This window comes from Gorilla gorilla, chromosome 3 (genome assembly GCF_029281585.2).
Source record: "Gorilla gorilla gorilla isolate KB3781 chromosome 3, NHGRI_mGorGor1-v2.1_pri, whole genome shotgun sequence".
NCBI classification, from domain to species: domain Eukaryota; kingdom Metazoa; phylum Chordata; class Mammalia; order Primates; family Hominidae; genus Gorilla; species Gorilla gorilla.
Window position 1 is genome coordinate 54925514 of NC_073227.2, and position 20076 is coordinate 54945589.

The 20076-nt window shown below is 33.6% G+C and overlaps 1 protein-coding gene across 1 annotated transcript in view; it reads right to left on the reverse strand.

Moving 5' to 3' along the window:
- Positions 1–1071: 1071 nt before the first annotated feature.
- GABRA4 (gamma-aminobutyric acid type A receptor subunit alpha4) overlaps positions 1072–20076 on the reverse strand; it is a 75203-nt gene continuing 56198 nt past the window's right edge. The window contains exon 9 of the mRNA XM_019025637.4: positions 1072–11458. Coding sequence (XP_018881182.1) covers positions 10928–11458 — 531 coding nt within the window. The 3' untranslated portion in view covers positions 1072–10927. The remainder of the gene's footprint in view (positions 11459–20076) is intronic.

The window sequence follows — 20076 nt, forward strand, 5'->3', positions numbered from 1 at the left end:
CATTTAACAATTCACGTGATGAATGCATAGTTGACATCAGCAAAACATGCTGGAATAACATAGCAGGAATTCATATAATTTTTCTTGTAAAAGAGAGTAATTCTCAAAATGCACAGAGGATAATAATGCAGATTAGGTAACATTGTAAACAAGTAGACAATTACTGAACCACCTGAGAGTTTATTTTCATAACCAAGAGACCAGCATTGAGCTTCGGCTTCCAATTAATCAGAAAGAAAATTCACCTTGGACAACTACACTTCTCCAGAAAATGAGCTATATAGAAATTCTTCATCAAAGATTAAAACAAATGAAACTAGTATAATGTATGCCATTGATTTAATCCAGTTTTAAAAGTTATCTTACCTCCAAGTATTCCATTAATTTATTTCCCCTACATCTCTATTTATGCTTGTGTTTGTGGAAAATTTTGTTTCTTTGATTTTGACTTCCACCTTCTTCTGTATTGACTATAATTCTGTCTTATCAACATTGAATATAAGAGGCAAGCACGTTCTAAATAGTATTGAACTCAACTGGAAACAGAATCTGGCAATCAATGAGAGTTTCAGAAACGTGTGTGTCTGTGTGTGTGTGTGTATGTACAGTCATACATATATATGTGTGTATAAATATTAAGTGTATATAAAAACACGCACATAAATTTATATAACACAAATCACTACACAATAAATAAAAAGAGCTGTACATTTTAAATATTAAATTTTAAATATAATTTTTCTTACTGGAGTATAAAATCATATTTAAGTGACCAAGTACCATAAATTTGGAGTGGACTTAGCCCAAATAATATGTCATACAACAAGTGAACAAAAGAAGAATTCTGTGTGTATTATGTGTTTTGTTAGTCTGTGTTCATATAGGAATATGTTGTGTATGTGTTGTGAACATCTGTGGTCAACTTTTTCCTCTCAGGAACATTCTCTTCTTTAAAAGCTATAATCAAAACCCTACATTTTTTTCTTCAAGAAAGAGGTGATTTGGAATACTACATTTAGAATGTTTCATAGTACATTATATGATGTAAAAAAACTTTATAAAAGACAGTCACAGTATTCAAAGTGTTTTATTTCATCAAACTAATTACAGTTAATAATCTGAGCTAAATATTAAAATTCATAAACTCACACGTTTTTATTAAATGTTAATCCTATTCCGTTTCTCAGACATTTACTTTGGTCTTCCAAGTTAGGATTGAGTCATAGATTGATTGCTGTATTTTATTAATTTTAACTCTCTTCCTTGGGTTGAATCTTTAAAAAATACACAGAAATACACACATTTGAACCCCATTAGTGAACCAAAACCACATAGTGAAAAGTTTCTATTATGCCACATCAGATATTACAGGTCCTGTAACTTTTCTTCATCCATGTAACCTACAAAGAATTTTTCAAACTATTAAAACTTGGCAAAATTCCAATCTTGATGGTGGTATTGGTCATACAGAGAATTAGATGTTAAGTAAAAACCAGGAACATTCATGAGAGCAGTGGGGATTCCAAAGAACTATCAAGTAAGACACAATGCTGTGACCAGTTTCAAGGAAGGATATTTATAGACAGAAAAAACAATACACAAACCAAAAAATATTCCAAAGATATTTATGTTTATTGTTTTAAATTTAAATAGAAAAAATACATTAGAGGGATATAATGTTTTATATTTTAATAATTCCAGAGTTTAGCTCCAACACATTTATCTTAAAATATAAGTATCTGTGATTAAATTTTATAGAAATTTAAATCCTTACTATTTTAAAGACTCATTTTCCAGTGAGAAATTGAGACCTGAATAATTCTACAATGCTATGCTCTAGTATAAACTTTGTTTTAAGAAGCAAAGTAACTCTATTACCATAAGTAATAAGTTGAGCTTTGAAAAGCAAGGGACATTTACTTAAAGGGACAGTGTTTAAAAAATCATTTCCTGATGAATTACTTTGAAATAGTAAACCAATATTTAATAATGCTCCTTTTTTTTCAAAATAAATTTGCAAAAACAAAATAATAATGACTGTGTGCTCCTCACTATAATATACCATGATAATATTCCTACATAGAATAAAATTGCCAATTTCAGGGAGTCAAAGGTGATTACTAAAACCTCAAGAAACGTGTTCTTGAGGAAGTAATTTTCCCATAAAATCAAAACACCTCTATCTCCTATCAAACCTTGAACTGTTATAAACATCACACTTCACATTTACTATTCTAATTGAGCAAGAATATTGTAGCTCAGATGATAACAAATTTAGTTTTTATGATATGAGGAAATATGCATTATTGTTTTTTTACTTCTATAATAAGGAATATTTTCAATTGTACAACTAAACAAACAATTTTGAAATTATTCAAGAGAAGAAAGAAGGGAATGGACTTCATATTCCTCAGTTTGTACAACACTTCAGCTGAGAAATCAAAGAAAAGCTTTATTTCTTCTGGAGTTTTCAACATTTTCAGAATCAAAGTAATTATCAGGCGATTTCCTTCATTAAGGATAAGCCAGTGGAAAAAATTAACCTTCTATTTCAAGCTACAGTCATTCAAAGTATTATCGCATAGATACACCTTTGCGTGAAAACCGGATTCTCATTCAATTTACAATGAAGCTCCCTCAAAATCATATAACCTTACCTTATCAACCAACAATTATTTTTCTGCCTCTTGAAAAATGAAAGCTCTGATTTACCGTATTCTTGAACTAGGAGACAATATACATAATCAGTAAAATGACAAGCCAACATGCTGCACTGTGTTAGCAACATCTGTAAAGACAAAATGCAGACTATAATTCACAAATATAAAAGACTGAGAAAAAAATATGTCAATCAAACTTTAACTGAAATGCTATACATTTTCTGTTATCAGAGCTTCTTTTACTTCCCTCTAAGGAAGCTGTTTTCTATGGACTTCAAGTAATAATTTGTATAGATACCCATGGAAATCTATAGTTTGCATATTAATTTGCCTTTGGAAATAATATTATGCAATTGGTAATATCTTATATTGCCAACAACATAACTTTGTTCAGGTATTTGCCAGTCTCCTTTAATGCATACTATAGTAATAATAAAAATGAGACATATATGAAAAAATATAAAATATGAGACATATGAGAAAATATGAAATATGAGACATGAGAAATATAAAACAAACGAGTTCAGTAAAATATTTTATTAAAGAGATGATGTATATGTATTAATACATGAAAAAATCCTAATTGCACTTCACATGATGATATTCATATATGATCTGCAAAATTCAAGGGAGAGTTTTTATCAAATTGTGTAAATCCACATTATCTCCATATTTTACATTCTATTTTGCTGACACCATTTGTTTATCCTCTCTGATCACACACACTCACACCAAAATTCCAATGTATTACAGGGAGGTATTTCCAAATTACGTTATATCTTATAGCAACTAGATTTTCATGGGATAAGTAAAAGTAATGAAAAGTTTGTTTTACTGAAAACTAGATGAAATGTATACAGTACAAAAATTAAAGAAGACTATAATTAGTTTTAAATCTTAGTGTTAATATAGAATATATTTAATTTATCCTTTACTACTTGTGTAACATGATCAACTCTGTCATAGCTTGAGGTATCTGATGACATTTCAAATACATTTGTGTAATTCTTTTTTGCAGGTTAGTATTTTCAATTAAATTAATCGGTTCGGTGATACTATCATACTCTTGAATATCGTAAATTTCCTTTGCATAGTTCCATTTTTCCATTTTGAAGTGGAGATGTTTGTCTCTAGTAAAAGGAAAGGATACCATTTTATTCAAAATTTCTTTTATATTACACATGGGTATTTCTTTTATTTTTTTAACAGAAGTAATTAGTGGTAGGGAAAAGCTATTAAGAAACCATAGCGTTTAAAAATTTTCCATTAAATGTACCGTTATCCAAAAAGAAATTAAAAACGTTTATACTTATAATTAAAGGAATAAGTACTTCACTAATCTACTGATGAATTGAAGGACAGGAAAATATAAACAGTGTAATAAATTAACATTGGGATAGAAATACACGACTGAAAAGTAAAGCCCAAGAGGGAAAAATGAAAATACAAAGGAAAGGGAAGCAATCTCAGAGAACAACTCCGGGATTCCCCTATAGAAACTAAAGAAGCTTGCAGAAATACTACCAAGGAAAATGTAAAAAGAATTTATTTTTTATACAGGAGTTCTTTCTCTCAGCTTCCTAGTCCTTCTCAATTTTCTAAGGTGCCATACAGCTGGCTTAATCCAGATTTAATCTAGGTTTAATGCTTGATTCCAGTGACATCTGATATACAGAAGGTAAAAGCCATGTAGCTCTGGTGGTCATATCAGTAAAAGATACTCTGGTCAATTCCTGGTCTATTGGAAGTGCAAATAACATACGGTGACTCAGTTAAAGGTGGTGAAATAAAAATATTTGTAATTCACTCCCCACCTAAGACAGTCTCCAAAAATAACATAATGAAAAATTGAGAAAAAAAATGAAAACCATATCTGTAATTAACAAGTAATTGATGACAAACTATAGTCAGCAGCTTTTAAGTAGGTAGCCATTTGCACTAATAGGAGAAAGGAAATTGACTGGCATGTATCTTGGGCAGGATGTAGATTTCAATAAGTATCATTATCCTGAGATGTTTCAAACAAAGACGGTTTGTTTGAAACCTCTGTAAGATAGAGTGTAAACAGGCAAGATAAAAACAAAATCTGTCTTCATAAGATTTTACTATATACTTCTGAATAGTGGAATGTAGAGGTAAAGATAAAAATTCTGATAGACTATATTTGAGAGTTGTGAACAAGTTTGCTGAATAATATAGAATACTAAGGCTAATGCGAGGAAGGGGGTGGGACTACAAGCAATAGTCACTAGCAATAACATAAAGAAAGTAAAACAGAGAGTTTTACACTGTGAACTACATAGGCCGCCCAAATGTCAAAAATAGATATAAAAATATGGTGCCTGGGCAGAAGAAAAAAACACATAAAACGGTTTTGGGGAGGTGGGCTTGAAACCTGAAATTTAAATAGCTTCTGTGGGCTGATCTGACTCACCCTCCCACCACTTCCCACACTATAGTTCAGTAAATAGCTGGCTCTGCTCAGTGATTAATAGAAAGAAACCAGCCCCAAAAATAGGCAAGGGAGATAAAAACTCAATGAAAAAGCAGGTGAAGCTCATGCCAGATAAAAACTTTTTCAAGAAATAGAGGAAGAGTTTATATAAATAGTTCTCTGTAGTCTCAAAAAATATTATAGACATGATCTCATTAATAGAGAAACATGAGAAGCTCAAAGAAGATATTTCAATAAAGCAATGGTAAAAATAGAGAAAGAGAAGAAAAATGAAACGACAGTGACCAAGAAAGCAATGGAAAACACAATTAACCATTATGAAGTTGAAAAGTACATTGGAAGTTACAAAATAGAATAATCACAACTGAAAACTCACTAGGGTTATGGTTGACAAAAGTTAAAGAAAATTTTAAAGATACCAAAGTAGTTACAAAGAATACTGTAAATAGTTACAGAGCAGTGGTCCCCAATCCCTGGGCCACTGACCAGTACTTATCCATGGCCTGTTAGGAATTGGGCAGCACAACAGGAGGTGAGTGGCACCCATTGAGTATTATCGCCTGAGCTCTGCCTCCTGTCAGATTAGCGGCGGCATTAGATTCTCATAGGAGGGCATGCAAGGTTGTCCGCTCCTTATGAGAATCAACTAATGCCTGATGATCTGAGATGGAAAAATTTCATCTGAAAACCATTCCCCCACCCCCACCCGTGCCTGTTGCCCAAACAGTTGGGGACTATTGTATAGAGACAAAAGGGATTTGACATAATTGGCATTTCTAAAAAAAAAAAAAATTAACTTAGACAAAATTGCAGAAAAATTTCCTGAAATAAAGATTGAAACCTGGGATAAAAAGCTCCAACTCTCTAAGTCTCTTGCTTTAAAGAAGCACCATCCAAATTTCAACAATTTCTTCAGTTTTACCCTCCAATTTTAATCTTATCTTGAGATAAAAGTCAATTTAATTTTTTATTATTTAATGGCAGCATATATGTCATATTGGCTTCTACATTTATAAAACTGTGTCTTTTAATCAAGCAATCTACTCTTCTAGACAAACATATCCAAATACAAAATATTTCTAATTTCTAGGTGGTAGAATTTTGAGATTGTTTTTAAGTTTCTACAATGTCTATCTTCAACAGTCATGTATCACTTTTACAAATGACAATGAAGTCATTGCGGTCAAAAAAAGAAAAAAGGAATAGAAGGCAAAGTTTAAGACAGGAAAGAAAAAATAAGAGATCTCAATTGTTCCACTACCTCTAGATCTGTGGCCCTCCAAACCATAGTTCACACAATAATCAGGTGCTTTCTCTAAAACAGAAAAATAAGGATGTTAGTTTTCATCGTATTATTCTTCAAGATTTTTAATAAATTGCCACTAATCCTGATCAAATTCCATTCCTTCAGTAATTTACACAAAACTCTTCCTAATCCAGGCCCTTTAGGTCTTTCCAACATCAACAACTCTCACTTCCCTGCATTCACCCTTCCCTCCAAACACAGAACTAAGAATTTGTAGTAAGAGTTCCCCTTGACTTTCCACATCCTCATCTCTTCTCCTGCCTCAGGTGCTGATAAAATTGTGCTTTCGTTTTTTTGTTTGTTTGTGGAAGTGGGAATGGAGGCTATAAGAATTCCAAATCATTCTATAAAATTTAGCTTAAGATTATATCTGTGAAACCTTCTCTGCTATCACTCTTGTTCCTCTCCTTCAACAATGTAATTAAGTTATGTGGATCTTTTATCCACCTCTAGATCAGTGCTATGCTGAGCAATTTTGGAGCCTGAGGCAGAAGAAAATATTATTACTACTGATTCTATTAATTTATTTAAAATTTGTATATTCTGTTTGTCATAAATCTTTTGCATTAATTTTGAGTTTTAAAAATATTCACTTAAATATTAGGTATCTTGATTATTGAAGTTTTGATGTCCCCATACATATTTGTGCCTGAGATGAGTATCACTCTAGTTTTGGCCCTGCTGTATTCTACTGAAGCATTAGTTACATCCCATAATTTTTTGTCTATGCATCTATCATCTCTTCCGGACTGTGACTACCTGCAAGGAAAGGGGCTATTTTTATCTCTGTATATCTAAAAATCAGCACAGTACCCAAACTGGGCAGGAGCCCATTTAGTGAATAAAAGCCCAGAAAATCCCAGAAAAGAGAAATAGCCAATATTCTACTGTCTTTAAAGAATACAATCTTCCCTGGGGAAGAATATACTTTATCTAAATGGAGAGATGTTATATATATTTTTGAAGGTAGGGAAACCTTAGTTTGAAGCAAGCCATGAACTTAAAGTAATCAAGCAGTAGAACTAAATTTTTGTCCATAAACACTTATTTGTGGTGCAAAGTATTCAGTGTTTTTCTTACAAGAGTATGCTTGTATTTACTATGAGAATCAGAGAATATTAAAACTGAAAAGCTCTTAGATATTACATAATCCACCTCCTCCCTGTTATAAATGAGGAATCAGTCTTAGAGAGGTTAAGAGACTTGTTTAAAACCACAAGACACTCAGAACTTGAAATTAAGTGACCCATCTCCACACCTGGTGTCTTTTACTGGAGAATATTCACAAATTGAGAAGAGAAGACCGTTGAGAACAGGAATGGGAAGAGTGGAGATATTTTTCAAGGCCAGGAAGTATTGGCCAGCTCATGGGTAAAATAAGCCACAAATAAATTGTTTATGCATTGTTTGAAAAGGGGTCACTGTTAAGGTGAGATTATTGAAAAATGACCTTTCAAAGTTATTTCCAACCCTGCGATTTTATCTTTGTCATTTAACTTCTCTGTGACTCATTTCATCAAAAAAGGGTGACTCTACTCTCTACCTACTTTAATACAAGATTTGTGAGGTCCAATTTAAAATATACATTATTCAAAGTACTATGTATATGCACAAGTGCAAGTCATTTTAAACTGTGGATTAATCACGTAAATATATTTTTATACCTAGTCATGCCTGGATGAAATTGAAAGTAATTATGTAGCAGTTAGTGGCCAACATGGACTGCAGATACTAGGTCCTGAATAAAACTATTCTGAATTTCATCTTTAAAAGAGTTATATAAAGGTACCATTCTCAGCCAAAATTATTCATTATTATTCATAGATAACCAGAACTTTGGGTGCCCCTAATCATTCTTCTGAGATTTTCTAAGAGGGAAAAGTGACTGGCTCTTCACAAAAGTGTTTTTACTTGATGTACCTCTGGGTTATTGGGAAGATAGAAATGATGACCAAAATAAAAATCACTGAATGAATTTGATGAAATTCAGTTAAGGAAAGCAAACAACATATTATTATTATTATTATTATTATTATTATTATCATTATTAACATTTTGTGCTAATGAAATAATTTATTTTAATAATAATGTTTAAGCTTTCTGGTTAATGTGTTCTTCAAATTAACAATTAAGAATCCTTGGTTAATTTTGTCCTTTCTCATTCTTTGTCCACATGATTTATTTTTAAACCTTCATGTGTAAAGGTAAGAAAAAAAATTATTTCTTTTTATCTCTTTACACTCTGTAAGATGTGTAGAAGAACACTTTTTTTTAAAGGAAGCCAATGAATAGCCAAATAATTATTTCTTAAGATAGGCCAATAGATTAGCAAAGAGTAAGAGTTCCTCACCAACAACAACAACAACAACAACAACAAAACCAGCCTTTTCATCAGAATAGTGAACTATCAGTTTCTATCATAGTTCCTGGAACAAAGTACGCTCTGAATAACTAGTAGCGAATGAATTGTGCTTCCAACCATATTTCCAAACATCGTGCTCAAGGCCAGAAATCTATTCACATTCATGAAATAATTTATGATAAGCTTTTTTTGTACAAGTACTCTTTATTAAATATATACATATATACAGATGTTACTGGGCCTAATTTTACTAGAATCAATTTTAAAATGGGGGATTGGGACTGGGTGATTTCGACAGTATCTTTCAGCCTTAAAATGTGTTGATTCTATGAAATACCTAGAAAGACAGCCAAGAAAGATTTCTCAGATATGACTTACAATTAATATTTGGCATTTGCACAATTTTCAGGTCTCAAAAACAACCATTATAAGGTAGTGCAATATCTGAAAAATCGATGCCAATTAACTACTATCACTTCTTTTCTATAAAAACAAAAAGAGAGAGAGAGAGAGAGATTTTGTCTGCAAGGTGGCCATTTCTATCAATATGTTCCCGAAAACACCCAGAACACATTCACTCATCCATTCCAGAGCAGATAGAAAGAAGCACAGAAGAAAATCTAGAGGCAATATGACAAAAAACCATACTTAGATTCAGCTGCATAGACAGTTGCAAAATTCTCAAGTAAGTTGTTAAGCCTACCTAATGAGAAAGAAGTCAGTAGATGAAAATCCTGATAAATCACATAGCAGAGTCAGTGGCATCCTACCCGACAGCTATTTTTTTTTCTTTACTCCTTTCATTTGCTGCTCTCTTAATTTTAAAATATTCCCCTTAGTTATTAAACCTTAAAAAAACTCCCAAAAAAACCAACATGATGACTGCCCAGAATTACAGAACTACGGACACAAAACTCTTCAAAATTTAGCATTTCACTAGCTAATATCTAGATCTATCTTGGGGAAAGCACCTGAAAAAGCCTGTGCTCAGTTCCTATGTCTGATGATTCTGTGATTCTGATCAAATTCTACTCTGTGACTCTGATCAAATTTGAGACAGTTAATCTATTAAGTCTTATATTGCCCTGATTTTTACTTTCAAGTACACAATGCTTTTCACTTATAGAACAATCTGTACCGTATTCTCATCTATTTTGAAAACCAATTGCTGAAGTTGTACTGACATCAAAGTGGTTATGTGAACAAATATATTTGTTATCCACTATCAGTAGAGGCTGAAAAATATTTTGAATATGTTGTCAGACTCTAAATAAATGTCCTTCACTAAAGAATGCAATGTCCTCTGCTAGTTTATGGTTCTTTGGCATGCATTGACTGTTCTACTTTTTAAGTAATATTGTAGGTAAAGGTGCAAGAGCTTTCCTAGAGAGACAGTTTCTAGCATAGTTCCTGGAACACAGTAGGCTCTGAATAACTATGTAGTAAATAAACACATAACTGAATGAACTACCATGAAAAAGAATTCATACAATGAGTTAAACTTTGGCTCAGAGAACAAAATTTCAAGTCAACTGTTAAGTACTGTTTAGCCAACATAAGAAAGGGAACATATTTCCTCTGGTCTTTGTCTTAGTTTTTTATGCAGCAGATATTTTACTCTATTGATCAGTGTTTATACTATTCCATTTCCTTTTGCCAATGTTCAATTTAACAGGAAAATTCCTTTTCTTGAAGTTCCTAAGAAGATCACCAAAGGTCACTGCATATGACATCTAATAAACAATTCTGGTTAAGGGTAGTGCCACTGGGAAATTTAGGGTGGCAGGTTGATACTCATAGGGTAGATTTTTAAAATGTCATAGTCTGTTTTCAAATATATCAATGAAAAAATATGCACCACTTGTCTCTAATAGCTCTATTTCTCTTATCCCAACTTTCCAGGATGGTGTGTATTCTATCTAACTGAATGCTGAGTTCTTTTAAAATAATTTTTCTGAAAAAAAACATAGTTCACTTTTTCACTCAGGAATTAATTAACTCTCCCAATAACTGGCTTATATCTTTAAATGGAAAAATTACATAGAGTTTTTATTTTAGTAAAGAATATTTGTTTATATTTAAAAACATTTAAAAAGGCATTCTGCATTTTCATCATCTTTTAGCAAACTACTATAGCAACGAAATTACATTAGACTTTCTGATTTCTCCATAGTGTCCTTAGATAAATAAACAACCCAATAAACCATGTTAAATGCCCCAAATGTGACTGGAAAGAGAATACGGGCATATTTGTCTATTTTACTTGTGCCAGATCCAGAAGGTGGTGGAGCCAATGGAGGAGGAGTAGCTGACAACTTCCCAGTAGCCCCTATGGTATTAACTGTGGTCTTTATCCTCTGCAGTCTTGATCCAAACACGTGACGAGTAGAAGCAGATCCAACTGAAGCCTTTCGAGGCATATATCCAGTTCGGATAGAAGTAGGAGAAGCAGATGGAAGTGCTCTTGCTGCAGATATGGTTTCAGCTGCATTTGCACGGCTGAATGGGTTTGGACTGGAAGCTAAGTAAGACCGAGGTGTGCCTTTAGAAGATTCTTGAACAACTGTGGAAGATTTGCTTGAATGGTTTCCCACCTCAGTTCTTCTGCCAACATCAGATTCAGAGTGAACCAAAGCATTTGTTCTTTTTCTCATGTTCAAATTGGCATTTGTATTCTGAAAAGGTATATGAAAAAATATATTGGTTATGTAACTTTATGCAGATTTGTACAAAATTTAAAGGGATCAAAATTCTTAAAATTAGTCATTTCCATAAAATAAAACTTTATTAATAAGCTGTAGTCATCTTGATTTTAAAAAGCTTTAAAATACATAACTAAAATATAATGTGCATACATTTGAAACTTTGAATCAAAAATCTTCTATTTCAAAATATGGTACATTCTTATAAATAATTAAACCTTAAATCTATAGAAAAAAGATCAAGTTGTTAGAACTACAAGCTGAGGTTATACTTAATTGCATTTTAAGAGTTAATGAATACTGCTATAAAAGTTATTTGTTTAGCTTTATTGCAAATAATATTCTGTATATGTCATATACATTTCAAAGTTTTCTATGTGTTTGTTTTATAGACAGGGAGAACTATACCTAGTCAGGTACACAGAATACCAACAATAACAACTATCCATATGTACATAACATTCCTTTATTTAAAAAAGTCCAAAAACTTTGATTTCTAAGTCCTTTCAATTTACTTTCATGAAAAGCATAGATAATTATACACACTATTATAAAATCTAATAATACTGACATATTTTATTTTTCACTTCAATTAATGATGAAAATACAAATAAAATTTAATTAGAAAAAGGTTGTATTAGACTTATAAACAGCATCAACCAACAGTTGCATAAATATCTGAATTCAAACCATTAAGCAATAAAGAGTGATTAAATTGAAATATTTCACTGCTTTTCAACAAATTATTTTGTTTGTAGAACAAGATTATATTTGAAGAAAGTTGTGCAGTAAACCACTAAAATTGTTATAATATTGACAGCCACAATAAATAACTATATACATAATTAATTATAGATTCTCCATGCTAATGAAGGACAGTAATTTCTCAGATTTTCCCCGAAATACCCACATCTGAGTTTTTAGAATATGCTATTATATTTTTGCAGGAATTTGTCCTTTCTAACTATGCTTATTCTTAGCTATAGTAATGTTAGATGATCATTACTTTCCATAACTTCTCCCCTTACCATTTCATGAAGTAGATGGTGAGTGAAAAAATGGAGAAATAGAGGAAAGAGAAAGAAGAGCAGCTAATAAAAGGGTGATTGGAAGAAGCCAGCCTCAAAGGGCAATTCACAGATACTAATATATGAAGTGGGTAGATTATATACAATTAATTGAAATCTCACTTTAGACATAAAGGTTTATTCTACAAATGTAATCTTTTTTAGTATACTCATCTAGCATGTTTAAAGTTCAATTCATATCTCATAAATCATGACTTCAAGGTCGCTGAGTAGAGAAGGAAAAACAGCCTCACAAAACAGAGCCAGTGTAGACTCTGACAGGTGTAGAAAGCATTCGTCATGTCAGCTTGGAGTATTCTTCTAAGCAGGGTGCAGGTGAACTAATGAGAAATTGTAGCCTAACATATGGCACTGAATTTGAGTGGAGAAAATTGAAATCAAAGTTGACATCAACCTGAAAGCTGAAGAACAATTACTTATCCTGTACTTTTCCTCTATACAGAACATTGTAAATGTCACCTAATTAATCCTCAGATTTTGAATCTCTTGTTACAGAAAAGGATAGTAATTAACTGATTATCATTGATCCTAAAATATTATATACATGGTGAATAACATAAAAAAGAACAAGGTATATCCTCAAAATTTAAAGAGCATATATAATCATTGGCAAGGAAACATACATACACACATGATACAATAAAAAATATAATGGAAGGTAAAATATATTCAAGCACCAAACTATGACCAAATGCTGAATATCCCAAGAAGAGAAGAGAGTAAAATGATAAATTGGACAAACAGGAAAGAAATACTTTTTTTTTCAAATATAATATGATAGTTGCATACCATCTTCTTCTTTCAGTCAGTTAGGTTGTCCATGACCTTTAGAAATCTGTATGTTTCCTAATGCCAAATTCTAAGGACTGGAGACTTTCCCTTCCAGCCAAAATGAAGTAACAGGAACTGAGTCTACTTTCCTGCCCAAAATGACCCCCAAAACTTAACAAAATATGCAAAAAAAAAAAACCTGTTGTTTGAAGAAACTGGCCATTAGACAACACAGAACCATAATCACCGAGAGGGAAGAAACAAACTTGAGAGAGTTGCCATGCTGTGGTTTAGGAAAGGAAAAAGCAGAAAAATACTGGCAGGCTTCCTGAACTGAAGAGATGAAGTTGAGAGTCTTGGGAGACCAAGATGGCTAGAGTTCACAGGACAAAGTACCAGAGATAAGAATGCTAAACAAAGAGAGAACTCCAAAGATCTAAAGAGAGTCCCCATTGAGTATTTTACTAAGCAAAGATCAGTTTATGGGTGTGAGGTAACTACCCAAGGCTGAAAGGAACCGTCCAAAATGATTAGAAGAAACAATACCTGACATTCACCCAAAGCCAGGAATAGTGCATGTTTCCACCTGCTGGACTAGAAAATGTCAACATTCATGTAGCATTTGGTAGAGTACGTAGAAGTGCCTGTCTTAACAGTATAGTATAAATAGCCTCAAACACTGCTCTGGTATTGTCTAATGAATTTTAAGAGCAAGAGTAGGAAGGATCAAACTGACTCTAAGTAACTTTACTGCCCCCCAAAACAAAGTATTAAAACATTTAAGTTCTTTCGTTCTAGACCAGTATGCTTCTGGAATGTCCTGAAATCTTGTGAATTGTGTTCTATATAATAGACTGGCTTCAAAAGTGACACCAATTCGTCATTTCTCTCTATATTCCTGCCTCCATATTCATGCTCCACATTCATGTCCAGGAGCTTACCCACTCCTGACCCATCCAGAGTTGGAGTCTATTTTTCCTAAGCTGGCTAATGACTTTCTTTGTCCAATAGTATGTGGCGGAAATGATAGTTTGTCATTTCCAATTCTTAATCTCAACAGTTCTTACTTGCTTACACTCTTTCTGGAAACACTGACACCACCATCATAAGAACAGGTCAGCCTGGGCTAGCCTGCTAGAGATTGAGAGCTCATTTGGAGAATAGCCAGTTATCACAATGAGACAAGCCTAGAACATCCAACAACTAGCTGACACTAGATTCATGAGTGTTCCGTTAAGAGAAAATGAGCTGCCCGAGCAAGCGTAATCAACATCAACAGAATTCACAGTTGATCCACAGACTTGGGAGCAAAAATAAATATTAACTGTGTGTACCTGAAGTATCATTTTTTTGTTATGCAATATTATTGTGGCAATAGATAATAGATAGATGAGTTAGATCAAAGGTCCTGATGGGAGGTGCTGCCAAGGGCTCCTGACGGCGGAAGTTCCTCAGACATTCTGGGATACTTAGAAGATTGGCCTGCCCCGAACTCATAGAGGACCTTTAGGGGGCACTGTTGCCTAATCCACACGCTAGCTGAAGGACCAACATATTTTGCCCTTCATAATCCCACTCTATAAGAATTACAATATTTTAAAACAGAAAGGGATTTCAGTGATCAACTTATTCCATTACCTCATTTTCCAGTAGAGAAAAGTAAGAACAGAAAGTTTACAGGTCACTGGAAGTCATACAGCAAGTTACTTACTTGGTGTCTGTTCTGCCTCACTGTACAGGTTCTCTACTCACAAATGTGGAGGAGGCTTTAAAGAACTTAACAAGCTGCACATATTTGAGTCAGTCAAGTACTCGTAGTAGTATAATGTTAAGAAAAATTATACAAGACTTGGACATCAGAAAAAAATACAGCATGTCCTTTCAATGTCATAATAGAGTATTGTTTAACAAGCCCACTCAAGGATTATTAAGTCTTTAGAATAACTTACTTGAGTTTGATTTTGCCATTTAATATTTGATTAGAACCCAAACACTGTCAAGTTAACATATTCAATTATGGATTCCTGTCTAGTACAAAAGATCACGAAAGGTTATGGTTTTATTGCCTTGTCAGACATTAAGCACTTCTGTATTTAACCTACCAGTCTTATTTTACTTTTCCTTTTAAAAAATTGCCTATACGTAGCCATTCCTCAAAAAGATTTTGAATCCATTTTACCGTCTAAGTGGGTCTCTCATTAATTAACAATTGAACCAATCTTGGAGACCTGTCCATTCATTATTTGTATGTCATGCTTTTGACAGTTGGAAAACTATATTCTGATGATATCTACTATTGGATAAGTTATAAATATCAAAGAAATAAAATCTTACATTTGAAGAATATGCCTAGAGAAAGAGGAGAGTCTAAGCAAAAATAAAAAGAATCAGTCTAAGGTGGTTAGAAAAAAGAACAATGAAGTAAGAGACTTTTTGAGAGTGGGGTGTGCAACATGAACAGTACCAAAAAGATTACTATCTGAAAACAAAGATCAAGTGTTTTTATTCCAGTTTAAAAGAAGTAATGAGCTAGAGTATAAAGACTGTCTTATCAATCATTGTAGATTAATGCACACAGTAGGCACCTATTTCATATTTGATAAATTGCATTAAAATGGATATCCTATAGAATCAAGATCCTTTTTCAAATTAGAAAGTGTCAAAAATTTTTATCTGATCTCCAATTTATTATTTCTTTTTCTATGGGACACATCTTTAGAATATTGCAGGTAGTGCCTAAGGCATTTAAGTTATCTTGACTCAATCCCAAGTCTGGCTGAGAATGCCTTAGAAGTTTCACTATTCTGTATATCATATCCTACATAAAGGAAAGTGGAATTAGACTGATTTGAGGCTTAAATCATTGCTCTCTGCCAAGCAGTTAAATGACACTCAAGTTATTTTTGTAGTTATGTCTCAAGTTTTACTCTGTTAAAAGCAGTCATTTTCCATGATGACAGACCACAAAAGGAATAAGGTATCTGCTGATCTATCTGGCACACGACTCACTAGGAAGAATATTCACCCAGCTTTCACATTTTGGTGCAACTGTGTCAGAGTGATGTTGTGTTTCACACAGAGTGTAGAGACTTCAGTGGTTCTATCATGATTTAGCTGATGCACAGTGGTTCCGAACAAGAAAAAGCACCTAAGCTTCATTTGAATTTTAAAAAATGATTTAGTTTGAAATTACTTTGTCATTAGTCACAATAGCCTGAAGCAAGAAAAGAGATGCAAGGTGGTAGATTTAAACATTACCAACAAATTAAAGCAGCAACAGGCAAACAGGAGCAGATCCAGGCAATTCGTCAATCATTACTGTGATCTGACACAATTTCTAAATAATTTTTATCAACTGCAAAAAAAATTCATCTCAACTTATGACTCTAGCAGCAATGAGATAAAGTGACTAAGATTAGGTCTGCAGAATGCACACAGCTACATTCATATTACTTGCTTGAGAAGCTAATGAAGTTTAATAAAATGTAACTTAATCCTTGTAAATTAAAAACTAACAAGACTGATAACGAATAGGTTTATCTTCTAGAATATCAATGAGTCACATACTAAAAAAAAAAGAACCTAGTAATATAAAGACATTTATTCAAGATCATTTGGACAGGACTTCATGGGTAAGCCACACATCTTATTTAATAGGGAAATAAACAAGTGTGGTAGAGCAGCTAGAACTAAACTCCAAGGTAATGATTTACTGAGAAATATCAACAACATTTTTAGAACGTGCTACACGTAGAAATTTTTAACACATCCCCTCCAAATAAACATGCTAAATATTTTATAAATACCAAGGCACTCTATCATATATTGAGCTCCAAAATGTAGAAACCAAAATGCTGAGTTCCCTATTTATTGTATTTAATTTCCTCCCAATGTTGGCATTTAGTTCAATGTTTGTATTTCCATAAGTTATAGAAATACTACTTTCAATATCAGGCACTGGGATAAACTTTTTTTTTCCATTTGGGATTACCAAATGGAAAAAGAAATCTTAAAGAATCCATTCATTTTCTCTTTATATATTTAGAGTTGAGGGTTTAAAACATTAGAATTTCTTTAAGATAGGTGACTTTGTGATTACTTTTGTTTCATACTGATTCCTAGTGTTTCCTTTTTATTTGTAAATGTTTTGTATGGTAGATACATGGCTCCAATGGAGGAAACCGCTTTGTTAGAGACTTCTTTGGTCAGAGAAGAGGTTCTTAGCTTGATTAAGCAGACTTGTTCAAATGCTACCTGAAATCATGCCAGGAACTGCTTTCATCAATGCCGCCAACATAACCCTGGAGAGAAAAGAGTGCAAAGGACACTCCACTCACTTCCTCTAAATACAGATACTATGCTAGATGAATCTTTTCTTATTCAACGTAGAAAAGCAGTATTGTGGTCATACAAAGTGTTTATAAGAATAATCTGAGACTAGTTAAAAACTCAAAGTCTCAAACAAGCCCTATTTGCAGGAAGTCTTTTTCATTAGCTATGCTCTTGCCAGTGATCCAGGGATCAGAAATCGAAAAACACTCGCTAAACAGTTAAAATTGTGGGGTCCCAAATAAGACAGACCTGGTTGCAAATACCGAATTTGTCATTTACTAGGTATGAGATATTCAGCAAGTTATTTAGCCTCTCAAAACCTCAAAGTCCTTGCTATAGGAGTAATAATGCTGCCTTCCTCCTAATAAATATATAAGATAATGCATGTAAGGCACTTAGCTTAATGTCTAGCACATAGTAGGATTCAAACGAATATTACATAGAAATAACCCAGCTGAAGTCACATAATAAGATTCTGCCTCCAAAAGAAAATGATATGTCACAGAAATAAATAATTACGGGAAACAAAATTTTAGAAGACAGTATTATACATCTATGAAAATATGGCCATCATGTCTAATAATTACCAAAGCAAATGATCACTGAAGGAAAGAATAGTCTATGGAGTGGGAGTTGAACAATGAGAACACATGGACACAGGGAGGGGAACATCACACACTAGGGCCTGTTTGGGGTGGGGGGCTAGGGGAGGGATAGCATTGGGAGAAACATCTAATGTAGATGACGGGTTGACGGGTGCAGCACGCCACCATGGCACGTGTATACCTATGTAACAAACCTGCACATTCTGCACATGCATCCCAGAACTTAAAGTATAATTTTAAAAAGTTTTTTAAAAAAGAATATTCTATGGTGAAGTCAGTCAGGGAAAGGATGTTGCTGGTGACAATGAGAAATAAATACAAATAAATACAAAATGCAATACAAAAATCAAAATTCATATAGGTAGTATGGGTGCGAATTAACACTAGAGTAAACCTTATAACTTATGCATAAGACGTATGTCAAAAAGCTCTTCAGGAAAAAGTAGCAATAACAACAACAGCCAAAACAATGGTTAACTTTTCTTGAGTGATTCTTTTGCACCTGGCACTCAGCTAACATGCTTTTAACTGAACTATCTACTACACCTAATGTCATGTGCCATGTAGGAAAGACTATAGCCACAAGTGTTTCAATGTCTAAAAAAAGATATGGGTTATATAAGAAGAGGATCTTGTGTACTATTCTATCAGATCACTGTTTCTTTTATTCCTTTTCCTTTTTTTTTTTTTTTTTTTTTTGAGACGGAGTTTCGCTCTTGTTGCCCAGGCTGGAGTGCAATGGCGTAATCTTGGCTCACCGCAACCTCCGCCTCCCAGGTTCAAGCAATTCTCCTGCCTCAGCCTGCTGAGTACCTGGGACTACGGGCATGTGCCACCACACCCGGCTAATTTTGTATTTTTTAGTAGAGACAGAGTTTCTCCATGTTTGTCAGGCTGGTCTCGAACTCCTGACCTCAGGTGATCCGCCCACCTCGGCCTCCCAAAGTGCTGGGATTACAGGCATGAGCCACAGCACCTGGCCAGATCACTGTTTCTTTCTGGGACTTTACCAACTGTCAGTAAAATCTAGAAAGTGGTCATCAGGGAAACAGCACAGATTGGAGAAAGCATTGCAATCCCAACCTACAAGAATATTCATATGTCATTATGTATGAAAAGACATACCCATAGCATTGGCTCACAATTACAACACTGGCAACCCAGTTTGGCTGGGCCTCTTTCTAAATATATTGGAATATTTAAAAGAATTGTATCTGTGAATCTATTGGTCTGGCACCATAGTGTCACTTTTTTCCCTTTATCTCTTATGTCAATTATAGTAGTCAAAAGGACTTTCTTCAACATATAAATTGCAAGTGGGAAATGGGGCAGTGTAGCCCACCAGACTAGGGATGGCAGAATGCAACAAATGTCAAAGGTCAAAAATGCAAATATTAAGAGGTTTTAATCATTATTGTGGACTGGAATGTGTTTTCCCAAATTCATATGTTGAAAACTGAACTCTCCACATGACTATATTGGAGACAAGACCTTTAAGGAGGTGGTTAAGGTTCAGTGAAGTCACAAAGGTGGAGCCCTGTCCCATGGAACTGGTGCCCTCATAAAAGAAAAAGAAATACCAGGTTTCTCTCTGTCTTCTCACCACCTCCACCTTTCTCCATCATGTGCGGACGCAGTAAGAAAACAGCTATCTGCACATCAAGACAGGAATCCTCACAAGAAACCAAACCCTGTTGGAACCTTTATCTTAGACTTTCTAGCCTCCAGAACTGTGAGAAATAAATTTCTACTGTTTAAGCTAGCCAGTCCGTGCTATTTTGTTATGGCAACCTGA